The sequence below is a fragment of the Vulpes vulpes genome, chromosome 10 (genome assembly GCF_048418805.1).
Source record: "Vulpes vulpes isolate BD-2025 chromosome 10, VulVul3, whole genome shotgun sequence".
Lineage (NCBI taxonomy): Eukaryota > Metazoa > Chordata > Mammalia > Carnivora > Canidae > Vulpes > Vulpes vulpes.
Genome location: NC_132789.1, coordinates 82,795,142 through 82,811,202, shown reverse-complemented (window position 1 = coordinate 82,811,202; position 16,061 = coordinate 82,795,142). Strand labels below are relative to the sequence as shown.

The window sequence follows — 16,061 nt, the reverse complement described above, 5'->3', positions numbered from 1 at the left end:
TGAGGAGAATTCTGTACAAACAGACTTTGTTAAAATAATCCTTATTTGCCTTTAGCTTGCCTCCATTGCTTGGTTGCTTTTCCACAATTGCCTCTCTTTGTTCAACCCAATGTTAAAGCATGTAGATTTTGCAATTTCTTTGGTTCTTCTTTCCTTATGAAGGCTCCCATGTCACCTAAAAATTATGTACATTTGTGTGTTTTTTCCCCTATTAATCTGTTTTATGTCAATCTAATTCTCAGGCCCAGCCAAAAAACCTTAGAGGTCAATGTTTGCCTCCTTTACAATGCCTATCATATTTCTTGACTAATTGCTCTGGCTCGAATTTCCAGTGTAGTGTTACATGGAATTGGTTCCAGGATGCATCTTAGTCTTCCTGCTGATCTTAGGGTGAAAGCTCTTGGTCGTTTGCCATAAGAATGATATCAGCTGTGGGTTTTTTGTAGATACTCTTTAATGTTATTAAGTTCCCTTCTAAGTTTATTGAAGATTTTTATCATGAAAAAGGATTGCATTTTGTCAAATGCTTTTTCTGCATCTATTAAGATGATCATTTAGTTTTTATCCTTCCTATTAATATAGCATAGTACTTTGATGATTTGCATATGTTGAACCAATCTTGCATTCTTGGGATGAATCCCATTTGATCATGGAATATAATCCTTTTTATATGTTGCTAGATTCACTTTGTTAATATTTTGTCGAGGCTGTTTGTGTCTATATTCATAAAGGATTGGTTTGTAGCTTCCTTATGATGTCTTAATCTGGTTTGATGTCAAAATAATACTGGCTTTATATAATTATTTGGGAAGTGTTTTCTCCCAATTTTTGGAAGAGTTTGTGAAAAATTGGTATTGATTATTCTTTAAATATTTGGTAGAATTCACCAGGGAGGTCCTCTGGGCCTGGGATTTTCTATGTGGAAAATACTTTGACCACTAATTCAATTTCTTTACTTGTGCATTTATTCTGATTTTCTATTTCTTCTGGGGGCAATTTCATTAGTTTACATCTTTCTAGCAATTTGCCTATTTCATCTGGCTTATCTAATTTGTTGATGTGCAGTTGTTCATAATATTCCCTTATAATCCTTTTTATTTCTCTAAGGTCTACGGTGATCCCTATTTCATTCCTGATTTAAATAACTTGAGACATCTCTCTTTTTTTCCTGTTCAGTCTAGCTTAAAGGTTTGTCAATTTTGTTGACCTTTTCTTTTTTTATTTTTATTTTTATTTTTATTTTTTTACTTTTTTTCTTATATATAATTTTTATTGGTGTTCAATTTACCAACATACAGAAAAACACCCAGTGCTCATCCCGTCAAGTGTCCACCTCAGCGCCCGTCACCCATTCCCCTCCAACACCCGCCCTCCTCCCCTTCCACCACCCCTAGTTCGTTTCCCAGAGTTAGGAGTCTTTATGTTCTGTCTCCCTTCCTGATATTTCCCAACATTTCTTTTCCCTTCCTTTATATTCCCTTTCACTATTATTCATATTCCCCAAATGAATGAGAACATACACTGTTTGTCCTTCTCTGATTGACTTATTTCACTCAGCATAATACCCTCCAGTTCCATCCACGTTGAAGCAAATGGTGGGTATTTGTCGTTTCTAATTGCTGAGTAATATTCCATTGTATACATAAACCACATCTTTATCCATTCATCTTTCGATGGACACCGAGGCTCCTTCCACAGTTTGGCTATTGTGGCCATTGCTGCTATAAACATCGGGGTGCAGGTGTCCCGACGTTTCATTGCATCTGAATCTTTGGGGTAAATCCCCAACAGTGCAATTGCTGGGTCGTAGGGCAGGTCTATTTTTAACTCTTTGAGGAACCTCCACACAGTTTTCCAGAGTGGCTGCACCAGTTCACATTCCCACCAACAGTGTAAGAGGGTTCCCTTTTCTCCGCATCCTCTCCAACATTTGTTGTTTCCTGCCTTGTTAATTTTCCCCATTCTCACTGGTGTGAGGTGGTATCTCATTGTGGTTTTGATTTGTATTTCCCTGATGGCAAGTGATGCAGAGCATTTTCTCATGTGCATGTTGGCCATGTCCATGTCTTCCTCTGTGAGATTTCTCTTCATGTCTTTTGCCCATTTCATGATTGGATTGTTTGTTTCTTTGCTGTTGAGTTTAATAAGTTCTTTATAGATTTTGGAAACTAGCCCTTTATCTGATATGTCATTTGCAAATATCTTCTCCCATTCTGTAGGTTGTCTTTTAGTTTTGTTGACTGTATCCTTTGCTGTGCAAAAGCTTCTTATCTTGATGAAGTCCCAATACTTCATTTTTGCTTTTGTTTCTTTTGCCTTTGTGGATGTATCTTGCAAGAAGTTACTGTGGCCGAGTTCAAAGAGGGTGTTGCCTGTGTTCTCTTCTATGATTTTGATGGACTCTTGTCTCACATTTAGATCTCTCATCCATTTTGAGTTTATCTTTGTGTATGGTGAAAGAGAGTGGTCCAGTTTCATTCTTCTGCATGTGGATGTCCAATTTTCCCAGCACCATTTATTGAAGAGACTGTCTTTCTTCCAATGGATAGTCTTTCCTCCTTTATCGAATATTAGATGACCATACATTTCAGGGTCCACTTCTGGGTTCTCTATTCTGTTCCATTGATCTATGTGTCTGTTTTTGTGCCAGTACCACACTGTCTTGATGACCACAGCTTTGTAGTACAACCTGAAATCTGGCATTGTGATGCCCCCAGCTATGGTTTTCTTTTTTAAAATTCCCCTGGCTATTCGGGGTCTTTCTGATTCCACACAAATCTTAAAATAATTTGTTCTAACTCTCTGAAGAAAGTCCATGGTATTTTGATAGGAATTGCATTAAACGTGTAAATTGCCCTGGGTAACATTGACATTTTTACAATATTAATTCTGCCAATCCATGAGCATGGAATATTTTTCCATCTCTTTGTGTCTTCCTCAATTTCTTTCAGAAGTGTTCTATAGTTTTTAGGGTATAGATCTTTTACCTCTTTGGTTAGGTTTATTCCTAGGTATCTTATGCTTTTGGGTGCAATTGTAAATGGAATTGACTCCTTAATTTCTCTTTCTTCAGTCTCATTGTTAGTGTATAGAAATGCCATTGATTTCTGGGCATTGATTTTGTATCCTGCCACGCTACCAAATTGCTGTATGAGTTCTAGCAATCTTGGGGTGGAGGCTTTTGGGTTTTCTATGTAGAGTATCATGTCATCGGCGAAGAGGGAGAGTTTGACTTCTTCTTTGCCAATTTGAATGCCTTTAATGTCTTTTTGTTGTCTGATTGCTGAGGCGAGGACTTCCAGAACTATGTTGAACAGCAGTGGTGAGAGTGGACATCCCTGTCTTGTTCCTGATCTTAGGGGAAAGGCTCCCAGTGCTTCCCCATTGAGAATGATATTTGCTGTGGGCTTTTCGTAAATGGCTTTTAAGATATCGAGGAAAGTTCCCTCTATCCCAACACTCTGAAGGGTTTTGATCAGGAATGGATGCTGTATTTTGTCAAATGCTTTCTCTGCATCTAATGAGAGTATCATATGGTTCTTGGTTTTTCTCTTGCTGATATGATGAATCACATTGATGGTTTTACGAGTGTTGAACCAGCCTTGTGTCCCAGGGATAAATCCTACTTGGTCATGGTGAATTGTTGACCTTTTCAATGAAACAATTTTTTAAATTTTTCTCTATTGTTTTTCTGCATTTCATTTATTTCCACTCTAGTCTTTATTATTTTCTTCCTTCTGTTTGCTTTGGGTTTAGTTAGTTCTTCTTTTTCTAGTTTTAGAAGGTGAAAAGATGACCCTTATTTTTTAAAATAGACATATATAGCTATACATATCCCTTTAGCATGTCCTGCTTTAGCTGGATCCCATAAGTTTTGGGTTGTTGTTTTGTTTGTTTTCATTCATTTCAAGGTATTTTCCAGTTTACCTTCTGAATTCTTCTTTGACCCACTGGTTATTTAGAACTGTTTAATTTCCACATACTTGTGAATCTCCCATATGTTTTATTATCTATTTCTTTTTTTTTTTTTTTTATCTATTTCTAATTTCATTCTCTTGTGAATACCAACTTCTCAGTTGGATCTACTACCCTGACAACTGTCCTTAATATTGAAACCTGCTTTTTCCTCCTTACCCCCGCTTAGGACCCTCAATTTCCCTTACCTTGCTGTATTATTTTCTCCCAGAATACTTATCACCATACAATTTACCACATAGTTTATTATGCTTATTATGTATTTGTATCTCTTTATGTCCCTTCCTTCTAAAATGTAAGCTCTCCAAGGACAGAAAATGTTTCTGGTTAATTTACTGGTGATTCCTAACTCTGGGAAATGAACAAGGGGTAGTGGAAAAGGAGGTGGGCAGGGATTTGGGGTGACTGGATGATGGACACTGAGGGGGGCAATTGGTGGGATGATCACTGGGCATTAGGCTATGTGTTGGCAAATTGAACTCCAATTTTTAAAAAAATTTTTTTAATTTACTGGTATATTCCAAAGGCTTAGAGCTGTGCCTGACACAGAATAGGTTTTCAATAAATATTCAGTGAATAAATGAATTAGTGGATATATAGTTTTTAATTTTTACTATTGTATTTATTCTACTTTATTATATTTTCAAATAACAATGGAAGTTTAAAGACACGTTTTAATGAAACATTTGAGTTACTCCCAAACACATTGTCTCTATCCATTAGAGACAATGACCCCCTCTTTAGATTCTCTGTGGGTATACCAGTGTAAGAATGGACGATTAGATCTTGAAAACAAAACAGTATTTCCTTTAATATGAATGATTATTGAATCATTAAAGTCAATACTAATTTAACCCACCAAATAAACTATACAATAATATAAACAGTATTTTGCCCTTTTTTCCTTTGGTATATGTGTCATTCAACTTCAATAATGCTGACATTTTCCTCCATTATTTTATGCTTTCACTTTGTCTTAATTTTGTGTCAGTTAGTAAGCAGGAAAAGTTCTTGTGCTTAAATCCTATTTTATGGCTAATATTTAGTGTGACTCAACTGTTTAAATTAGCTGCCTCAAAATCTATCAACAAGGGTCGATTTTTCTGTTCTTTGCTCGGCTGCCCTTTGGATGTAAATGGTGATACTATATCAGCACATGCCACTGTTGGTACTTTAACACAGTTACAACATTTAATAGAGCAAGTACAAATTATGAATAATCAATGTTTAATTATCCAAGAGGCAACTTCCCCCCATAATCTCTCCCTCTTACCCCGTCCTTTCCTTGCCTAGTTTCATCCTTATCCTCAGCACTTATAAACCTATAGCAGAGAAAAAGTTAAGGCCCAAACTGTAAGAGTTAAAATTCCCTAGACTGGATCATTGGCACCATCAACTCCACTGAAGTGAGATCTTGAGGGTATAATTCTCTGCAATCAGTGAAATTGCTTGAGAATAATAATAATATTGTCACTGGCACTTGCCATCCCATGTTCTTGTAGTCTTTCAGTTGGGCCACTGCTTCACAAGTGGTAATTCAGTAAGTGGTGAGAATGAATCCAGTATGGAGAATCCTTACCTCCTGCTGAAACCCATCATGGTTGGAATACAGAGTTCAGAAATCTAAAGTTGTACCCTAACTCCTGGGTAATACAAATGCTGGCAGGTGCCCCTTTAGATTTCTACAACTTTCTATTGTTTTAAAAAGCAAAAATTCTGCTTGTTATAATATGTTAGTTTCTTTAATGCCATGGCAATTTTTCTACATTTTCAACTTTAGGAAGTGATAAGAAGATGGAAGGAGAAGCTTCCTATTACTTGGGCTTAGCACACCTAGCTGCTGGAGAGTATGAAACAGCATTAACAGTAAGTTGAAGAAAGCTTTCAATCGTTGGAGTTTTTAATTTTTACTATTGTATTTATTCTACTTTATTATATTTTGTTATAAAACCAATACAAATTGATTGGCCTCTACCTTTATATAGAGACTAAAGCAGAATAGCTGTTCTAGAAGCAGAAACAATTATTTTTATTGCTTTAGTAGGCAATATATAATCAATTACCATGAAGTGCTTTAAAGAATATATGGAAGTTAAATATATGGAGTAATGTGACCCTCTACACTCACTCCCATACCTTTGAGGATAAGAGGATATGGATTTAAATGATTGCAAAAAGTAAATAGTAAAAAAAAAAGAAAGAAAGAAAAACAACCAATTATAGTAAACTTATTATTTGGAAAATTTTGCTTAGAAAAGACTGTGTTATTTAATAGTCAAGTAAATTGCATTGCTATGGACCTTTGTGGTGGGAGGCAGCAAAGATGCAGGGCACTGGTAGTTCCAATCTGAGAATTACTCTGCTTCATGATAAAAATCAGTGTTTGCCTATTTTATGACCAGAGTTCATATGTTTGGCTAAAAAACAGAAAAATGTCAAAAGCCATCTTTTCTGTACTATAACAGAATTCATTTTTTCTTTCATTTTTCTCTTACTTGTAATATATTTACTTTCAATATATTTCAAGTGTAGCTTCCTATTTCATTTCACATATATCTCTTGTAATAATTTTATCTGATATACAGTACTGGCTTTATCTTTAGCTTTGAGGATTTCTGATTTGCTGTTTTGGATACTTGTGCCAAGTAGGATTCTTATATTTGGGCGATATTTTTCTCTGTCACCCTTAAAATTGGGTCATTGTGGGAAACTTAGATTATTATAGATGGCTCTTTGGTTTAATACTTTTTGGTCAATGACATATATTCAGCAATGCTGTGTTCCAAGGAACACAGAAGCCAGCACTCTTTAGGAGCTAATTTAATGAGAGTGGCCATAATATAACTTGAGAACATAACTGTAATTCAAAGCAGGGTGAATGGATTTTTTGAGTCCAGAGGTAAGAGTGGTTGACTCCAAGATCAGGGAGGTTGCACGGAGAGCTTTTGAGGAACAGGATTTCTACAGACAGAAAGTGTGGGAGCCAAGGATGATAGAACATTAGACACACACATATACACACACACACTCAACATGAACATACTCAGTATGTTTGGGAAGCAATGAATTGTCAGGTGAAGTATGAAATCAAGATGGAAAATTAGGTGAAAACTAGCTTATAAATTGTCTATCTTTCCCCTTTTCTCTAATTGGCAATACAAACACATGGCTGAATAAATTCAGACAATACAATAGAGTTTACGTTGAAAAAGACATTTTCCCTCCATCTTGGTACTCAGTCACACACAGTTCTTTTCTCAAAGGCAAATGCAATTACAAGTAAAATATATATATATATATATATATATATATATATATATATATATATATATCATATAAGTATATATACATATATGTTCTTTTGTTGTTTACAAAACTGTAGCATTTTATATGTAGTGTTCTGTGTCTTGAGTTAACTTCTTCTACACTAATGCATATAGACATGCCTCATTTTTTTTAAAGATTTTATTTATTTATTCATGAGAGACACAGAGAGAGAGGCACAGACAGGCAGAGGGAGAGGCAGGCTCTCCGCAGGGAACCTGTTGAGGGACTCCATCCCAGGACCCCGGGATCATACCCTGAGCCAAAGGCAGACGCTTAATCACTGAGCCACCCAGGCGCCCCAGACATGGCTCATTTAAAAGAGCCACATGATGTCCCATGTTATAGTTGTAGCATAATGGATTTAACCAGCTCCTGTTGGAGGGCATTTAGGTTATTTCCAATTAGGTTTTATTACAAAAGGTGTATCAGTGAACAACTTTGTGCCAAAGTGAGAGGTGATCTACAGAATAAATTCCTAGTGTTAGAAATGCTGGGTCAGAGAAGAGATGAATTACATTTTTTTCTCTAAGCTTCCCTTTAAAGAAGCTTCATCAGTTTATATTCCTACAACAATAAATGAAGGTGCCTGCTTCCTTGGGACATTAGGCACATTTGTGTAATATGTGTTGTGAATATTTTTCCAGACCATTGGATTTTTATCTTATTTATGAAATTTTTCCATGCTAAATATCCATGACCAAATTTATTGATCCCTTTTTGCATGACTTCTGGACATTCTTAGAAAGACTGTCCTCATTCCAAAATTATTATTTAATTTTATGGAGGGTTGTCATATGCTTTGTTGAGGAGTGTGAAACTCATATTTTAAGCAATCTGGGATTTTTAATGATTTTTGATGAGGCTGGTGACATGATCACATTGATGTATTCACAACTCTTTATTAACCACCTTCTATAGGGCCACCTGGGTGACTCAGTGGTTGCAGCATCTGCCTTTGGTTCAGCGTAGATCCTGGGGGCCTGGGATTGAGTCCCACATCAGGATCCCCACAGGGAGCCTGCTTCACCCTCTGCTTATGTCTCTGCCTCTCTGTGTCTCTCATAAATCAATAAATAAAATATTTTCTTTAAAAAAATAACCTTATATATGACAGACATCATGCCAGGCACTGGATCTGGTATATAATTTTAGAAGATAATACTACTGGTATAATCTAGTAATGAATGATTAAAGAAACAATATTTGGCATCTAAGGAACAAATTTCTTGAAACTGTTACTCCTTTCAGAAAAGTATTGAAATTGTTTTTCTGAAAGTATGGAAACTATAAGCCAAATATGAACATGTTTGTATTAGCCATATGACCTTGGACAAGTCCTTTAAACTCTGTAAGCCTCAATTGCCTCATTTTTCCAAGGGAGCTAATAACTATACCTACTGTTTTAGAGTGTAGTGAATTGAATGGTGGCCCCAAACATCCACTTCCTAATCCCTGGGACCTGTGATTGTTACCTTATTTCAGAAAAGAGTCTTTGAAGATGTACTTAAGTCAAGGACCTTGAGATGAGACAATCACCTTGGATTCTCTGGGTGGGCTTTAAATCCAATTGCAAGGGGCCTTGTAAGAAAAAGGCAAAAGGAGATTTGAAGCAGACAAAGGACAAGAAGACACATACACACAGAGGAGACAGCCACGTGAAGAAGGTGCAGAGATTGGAGTCATGCTGCCACAAGTTAAGGAATGCTTAGAGCCACCAAAAGCTGAAAGAGGCAGGAAGGATCTTCCCCCAGAGCTTTTGGAAGGAACACAGCTCTGCTGACACCTTGATTTTAGACTTCTAGCCTTCAAAACTATGAAAGAACCAATGTCTTTTATTTTAAGCAATTTAGTTTGTGGTAATTTGTTATATCAGTCCTAGGAAGCTAATACACAGGGTCATTAGGAGAGACCATTGATACAGTTCTAAAGGAGTACCTGCCTTGTATAATATAAACCTTTGGTATTTGTTAGATTTTATTATTTTTACTCTAACCTAAATCTCTGGACTTCAGTGGTAGTAGAGAAGATGGAGGGAAGTAGTTCAGAAGTTATGATGGACTTGGTAATAGAATAAGTATGGAAAGTGAGAGACACATGGGTGCCCAAATGGGCCCTAGGTCCCTGGCTGTGGAACTGGATGGATGCTGGTGTCATTTACTGAGCTAGGAAATGCTAACAGATATCCAGGCATGGGGAGAAATGGGGAGTTCATGCTTGAATGTGCTGAATTTGAGGAATCTTGGAGTTATCCAGGGAGAGATCAAATAGTGGTATATGTAGGTCTACAGCTCAAGAAGAAGTCTAAATGGGAGATATTATACACATTTGATACTGTATAAATATGCAAGTCTTTGGCATATTGAAACTGTGGAGTGGAGATTTCCTAAAGAGCATTGATAATGATGAATGAAAAAGGCCTAGGGCCAAGCTGGGGTATCTAAGGAGGTAGGAAGAAAACCAGGAATAGATGATCACATACAAGCCAAGGAAACCAGGCATGTCTAAAAGACAGAAATATGCAAACACCTTCTGCCTCCTGGCCCAGGGCCAGGAATGGGCTGGAATGAGAGAGCTCCTGACAGAGTTCCTGTCAGAACTCAAGCACTTCCCCAGTATCTTGATTAGAGTGAGGGTTAGTTATTCTCCTCATTTAATTCTCCAGCTGGGGGGCGGGGGGGGGGGGGGGCTTGGGCACCGTGGCAGGCCAGATTCCAGGCCTGGGGCTCGCTGCTACAGTCAAGAGTAGCCTTTGCAGGTGGCAAGAGCAAGAGACTCACAAGAGACTGTGAGCCCAGGTCTCACTTGTGGTAGAAAATTGTTGTCTTTTTGGAACAAGGCTCACCCAGAACTGAGGATTTATGGGAGCTAAGCTTGAAGTTTGGTCCATGGGCAGCGCTGCAGGACTTTGAAGGATCTGTTGTCAGATTTGCATGCAGGATGCGAGAGCACAGTAGAGAAGGCATCAGGTCCACAGGATATGACAGGAGGCAGGGAACAGGTACAAGAAAGCACCAAGGGATGAGAAGCTGGAGTTGGAGTGTGACCGGGATGCAGAATGGACATGAGCAGTTGTACCTGATTGGGGGCATGGAGGTCTCTAGCTCAGACTGATTTTAAAGGGCAGCCTGTTTTTGCTGTTGTGATGAAACCGATTTCCACAAAACCTGACATCTTGCTTTGATTTCTGATTGAAGGACATGGCATGTCTTTTCCTTCTCTCTAGTACCTAACTTTAACCACTTTCCCTGCTTCCTCTCCAAAGATAAATGGACTAAAACCCACAGCAGGACAGAGCAATCCTTATTCAGTGAATATATTATAAAAAAATTACATGATCAATAAATAGGATTGATTCCTCGATTGATTGATGAGATATCTGCCCAGTTATCTAATCACAAAATAAGCATCTAACATACAATTTTTTTCTATTTAAAGATTATTTATTTATTTGTTCATGAGAGAGAGGCAGAGATACAGGCAGACGTAGAAGCCATCTCCATACAGAGAGCCCAATATGGGACTCGATGCCCTGAGCTGAAGACAGACTTTCAACCACTGAGCCACTCAGGTGCCCCAAAATTTTTTCTTTTGAAAGAAAGGAAAATATCCTACCTCCCCACCCTGTGCTGTATGATCAACACTGTCTTCATCTGTTTTAAGGCATTGGTGGTATTGCTGTCACAGCGTAGCTGTACAGAGGGGCAAGAATGCCCTGAAACCAGCTTGGTCGTGTTGGAGCCAGCCTGAAACAGCTAACAGTTCAATTCAGCATTTCCCTTCTCTTTCACAATCAGTCTTTAATTCTTGGCTTCAAGTCCATATACTCTCTTTATTCTGTCCTTTGTGTTTTAAGCTGATCATCTGGAATATTTCCAAATTTTTAGTGCCTTGCTCTACATTCAACCTCTTTCTCTTACAAATTTCTTCCTTTCAATAATGTTCATCTGTTACAGATGTTTACACGATTTGTATTTGTTCAAAGAAACTTGGCTTAGAGAAACCTGTCACTAGTAAATATTATTGGTTAATAGTTCTGATGATCTGACACAAGGGATTTTGAAATTTTGGTACTGGATCTTAATTAAAGAGCTTTAATTAAAGAGCTTTTAATTTAATAGATGATTCATATGTAATCCTAGAGTATGTTGACAAGCATATGAATGGTTTGGTCGCCCATTCCTTGCCGATAAAGCAGTGTTTATTAGATGATAGAGTAGGGTTAAACTAAGACCAAATAACGGATTGATTTAGAGCTGATATCCCTGCAAGTGAGGAAAGGGGGTTTGGGGAAGAGAAGTGATAGTTACCCTAACAAGCCTATGCATGAAGTCAGAGAGACCCTGACACTTAAAGGTGAGAGAATGCTACCTGCATTTGGCAGGTGCTAAGAAAAGAAATAGTAATCCCCTTTGGCCATCAGTTTAGACTTGCACATGTCACAAGTAGGGTAAATTCTGAATTTTAGATGGTAAATGTATCTTATGAAGTCCTAAAGTTTCCAAGGTAAAAATATTTTACTGAAAGTTATATTCAAGGCTTTTGCAAAGTTGGACCCATTTCCACAGTCAGATACTGCAACCATAAGTTAATTCAAGAAAAGGGAAGGACCTTCTTTAGCACTGTGTTTTTCTGCATGAATTTTCTTCATCTCTGAATATTCTGTTCCACTTAATAATTGTAGGAACACCAACTTTAACAATTCTCAGTACATTCAGTGAGTTATTTGCTTCTTATTATTTACCAATAATGTAGCCTATCAAAAATTATACTATGAAAGCAAAATTTGTCATATTGATACTTCATTTGCTTTTATAGTTCAAGATTCATCACAGGTACTATTATTTGATTATTCCATATATAAAACAGTAGCCATCTTTATTTTTGCATACTTGTCAGCATCTTTATAATAGCCTAGAATGCTTCTAACATTGGTGTTAGCTTATATATATGGTTAATCTAAATCTCTAGCCTTATCAGCATCCCATAGCAAAACACAAATAAATAATGTATCAGAAAAAATAGTTACACTAATATTCTAGCAACTCCTGGTTTGTTGATAAACATTCACAATAAAGGTTATGGATTATATTTGTGAAATGATACATTCTAGGGTTTTGCTAGGTAATTGTAACTAAATTGTATTTATTCTTTCAACTCAATATATACAAACAAAGGGAAAGCCATTATATATCAGAAGGCGTTTTTAACAAAGAATGAATTCTTTGATTTATAATGTTTAGCTGGCAAAAGTTTGGGGGGAGATAATTCTTGCAGTGTTTCCACTTAGTCCTTTCTCTATTTAGTTTATTACCTTCTGCCTTAAAAGTCACCCCATCCTTGATAGTGGATGTTCTTGATTCAAATGACAATCTAGCTGACATACAGATACCTTGGCAGATTCCAGAATAACATACATCAAACAAGTTTCCCTTTTGGTCACTTTTTTAAGTGAAGACTTTTATCTACCACTGAAACTGTTGTGTAACTCAAATAAGTTTTAGTTCCTCATAGTTTAATCTCAGTATAGTATCATATTAAAAGAAAAAAATCCAGCCGGCTAAAAGAAAAGTAATTTCAATTTCTACTTACTTGTCCTCAAAGAACAGTAAAAGAGATAAAATTCTTAACTCTCAGCAACATTGGTTTTTAAGATCCTCTCTCCTTCCATTTAAAAAGATTTTCAAGTTTTCTGTCTCTAGGTTTTCTGAAGCCTGTACCTTCATGTCACTCTCTAAACCTAAAGTTCCTACCTGTATTCCACTGGCTCATAGCTCACCACTCCTCCCCCTCTTATCCCTTTTCTCTCCCTGATGAAGGAATGGTGGCTCTTTGCAGCAGGTTCATTTATACTTCTTACATCCCTAATCCCCTCCCACCCCAATTTATAACTCTGGTCTGCATGATAAAACCCAGGAGGGGTGGGGCTGGCTTGGGGGAAGAAGGGAAGAAATACCAAATCAGACAAGCCAGGATGAATAGACTGGAAAACAGTTAACAGTTAACATAGAATAACTATGGGTTAACATAGAATAACTAAGGGTGGCGGGGGGGGGGGGGGGGGGGGGGTTAATAGTTAACATAGAATAACTCTTGCCTTAATTATTTTTTATTCTCTTGCACTACCTGTGACAGATTCTTGAACACTACATGTCATTAAAAAAGAAATGAAAGAAAAAATAATAAAAGGCGAAAGAGGAAAAGAAAGTAAAGAAGCCAAGGCAAGGGAAAGATCAAGAAAGAGGCTATCTTAAAATCTTTGAAAAGAGCAGGGGGGTTGGGGGCACCTGGGTGGCTCAGTGGTTGAGCATCTGTCTTTCTCTCAGGGCGTGATCCTGGGGTCCTGGGATTGACTCCCTCAACGGGCTCCCTGCAGGAAGTCTGCTTCTGCCTCTGCCTGTGTCTCTGCCTCTCTGTGTCTCTCATGAATAAATAAATAAAACCTTAAAAAAAAAGAGACAGAGAAGAACGAGGCTATCATTCAGGTCCTTTGCATTATTCCAAATATTCCAACTCTGCCAAGTTCTGTACATGTGCAGTATATGAAGATATGATGCATTTTTCCTGGATTGTACCTACTAATGTATGTGGGCTGAATGGGTTTGTCTGTAACAGCATTTGCTCCTGTGCCATCTGCACTTTTGCCCTTTCCTGTCTGATTCCAGCTCCATGTAAAGGACTGTTTGGAGCCAGTTTAATATGCTTACCATGATACTCTCTGGTGAGAGTTACCTGGGATGGATACAAATGCTCACATCTGCTACCAAATCTTTGACTAGTAGAACTTTGCATAAAGTGAAGGCGATAAATAGCATTTCTTGAATAATGACCTCCAAACAGTCTTCTTAAAGTATATTGAACAACTCTTTGAAGTGTGAGGGCAGCAAAATGGTTAGGATGGTGGGCTATAAAATCAGGCTGATGGAGGCTCAAATCCCAGGTTTGCTGCTCCCTCATCATGTGACATTGCACAAGTGACTTAAGCTTTCGAAGCATTAGTTTCTTCGCTTATAAAATGGGAATACTACGACCCTCATCTCAGCACAGCTTTATGATTGGTAAGAAAACATGTGTAAAATCTGTGGTATAGGATGGAACATAGAGAGAACCCTAATTATTATATCACCATTAATATGCGTAACAGACTTATTTTCCAAAAGTGCTAGACAGTCAAACATCTATAAAATCACTATTTTGGAGTATTGCTCTGGGCCCCGGTATTCCTAAACCAATAGTTAATAGTCAACATAGAATAAAGTGTTAAATGTGTAGGTGAACATCTCCATCAAAGACACTGAAGTAGGAGTTTATTTAGGAGATAGATTACATGATAAAGAGAGCACCTTTATATAATACAGTTCAAATGTATATAGCAATAGCTCTAATCGTTCAGTGGTCAAATATTTGAGCTGACAGTAGGTTTTGATGTACAATCTTTATGTGGGAGGTAACTATGGTATGGAAAGAGCCTACGGGACTCTAGCACATGGGCTTGAAGACCTGGAACTTAGTTCTGTGTACCACATACTAGCTCTTGACCCTAGTTTGGTCACTTAACTTCTTGGAGGCTCAGTTTCATGCATAAAATAAGGATGACAATGGCAGCTTCACTTTCTCTTTGTGAAGATCAAATGGAAAAAATGTATGTTTACACATTAGACTAGAAACAGTTTTCAAATATAAGATAACTATTATTACCACAGGCTATGATATAATTAGCACTGAGTAATGATAGCAATGATTCTCTGGTAGCTAACATTTACTGAGTATCTACTCCAAGTTCTGCTTTCCACTTAGTTTTCAACTGTAATTTACTAAATTTATCACATGTAAATTTCAAAGTTCTTAAATTTATCTTTGTACCAGCCCCTATTTTTATAAGGGATATGTAACACACCGACATTGGATAGAAAACTTTTTCCTATTAATTTGCTAATAACTTTTCCATGAGTGAAAAAATGGGATTTATCCAGGAAAAAAAGGAATTTGGGTAATTTCTTTATTTAAAGCTCAGAGCTATTCACTGCCCATTAAATAGAAGTTGTCTTTACTTGCCAATTAGAAATCATTACCTAAAATTGACGCTTCTGTTCTTGTGTAATGGCCTGGGTATCTGAGGAGAGCTCAGATGCTGGCACAGAGGAAATCATGGCCTCCTTTCCCCAGAGGACCATGGGTTATTATACAAAACATGCAGACAATTCTGCTTGCAGCCAGTTTGCCTCCTGGTACTGTGTAGTTCATCACCAGCTTCTGAAGCATGCTAAAGAGGGCTCGCCACTCAGCTTGAGGTGATTCAGGTGTAAGCTCAGGGGTCTCAGCAGTCATTTTCCTGCTTTACATCAGAGTTCTCATCCGCTTTATCCTTTTGTCCCATGACCCACCTCAGGCAGTCTCCTTCTTGGGAATCTAAAAGGAGCAGCTGTTACAGATCCCATTTCCCCCAATAGTTGCCACACAGATCTCCAGTTTAGCATCGTACCCCCTCTATGCGCACCCCCACCAGTACGCGAATAGCACTTCCTTTTCATTCCATTCGTTCTGTTAATAGAGAAAGATTAAAAATATCCATTATCTGACAAGCAAAAGAAAAGTGATAGGATTAGAAACACCAATAGAAGAAAATAGTAATATTTTCTAATTAAAAAAAGATTTCCAAAGCGTATCAAATTATATTACTCAAAATTTTTATAAGCAATAATTTAAGGCATGTATGTATAAGCATGTATGTATTTCTAAGCAATAAATTAAGGCATGGAAGC

General features: G+C 37.4%; 1 protein-coding gene across 1 annotated transcript in view; it reads left to right on the top strand.

Moving 5' to 3' along the window:
• The window catches only part of TTC29 (tetratricopeptide repeat domain 29), a 247,827-nt gene that overhangs the window by 86,165 nt on the left and 145,601 nt on the right, over positions 1–16,061 (top strand). Inside the window, exon 8 of the mRNA XM_026018176.2 lies at positions 5,756–5,841. Within this exon, the coding sequence (XP_025873961.2) occupies positions 5,756–5,841 (86 nt within the window). The remainder of the gene's footprint in view (positions 1–5,755; positions 5,842–16,061) is intronic.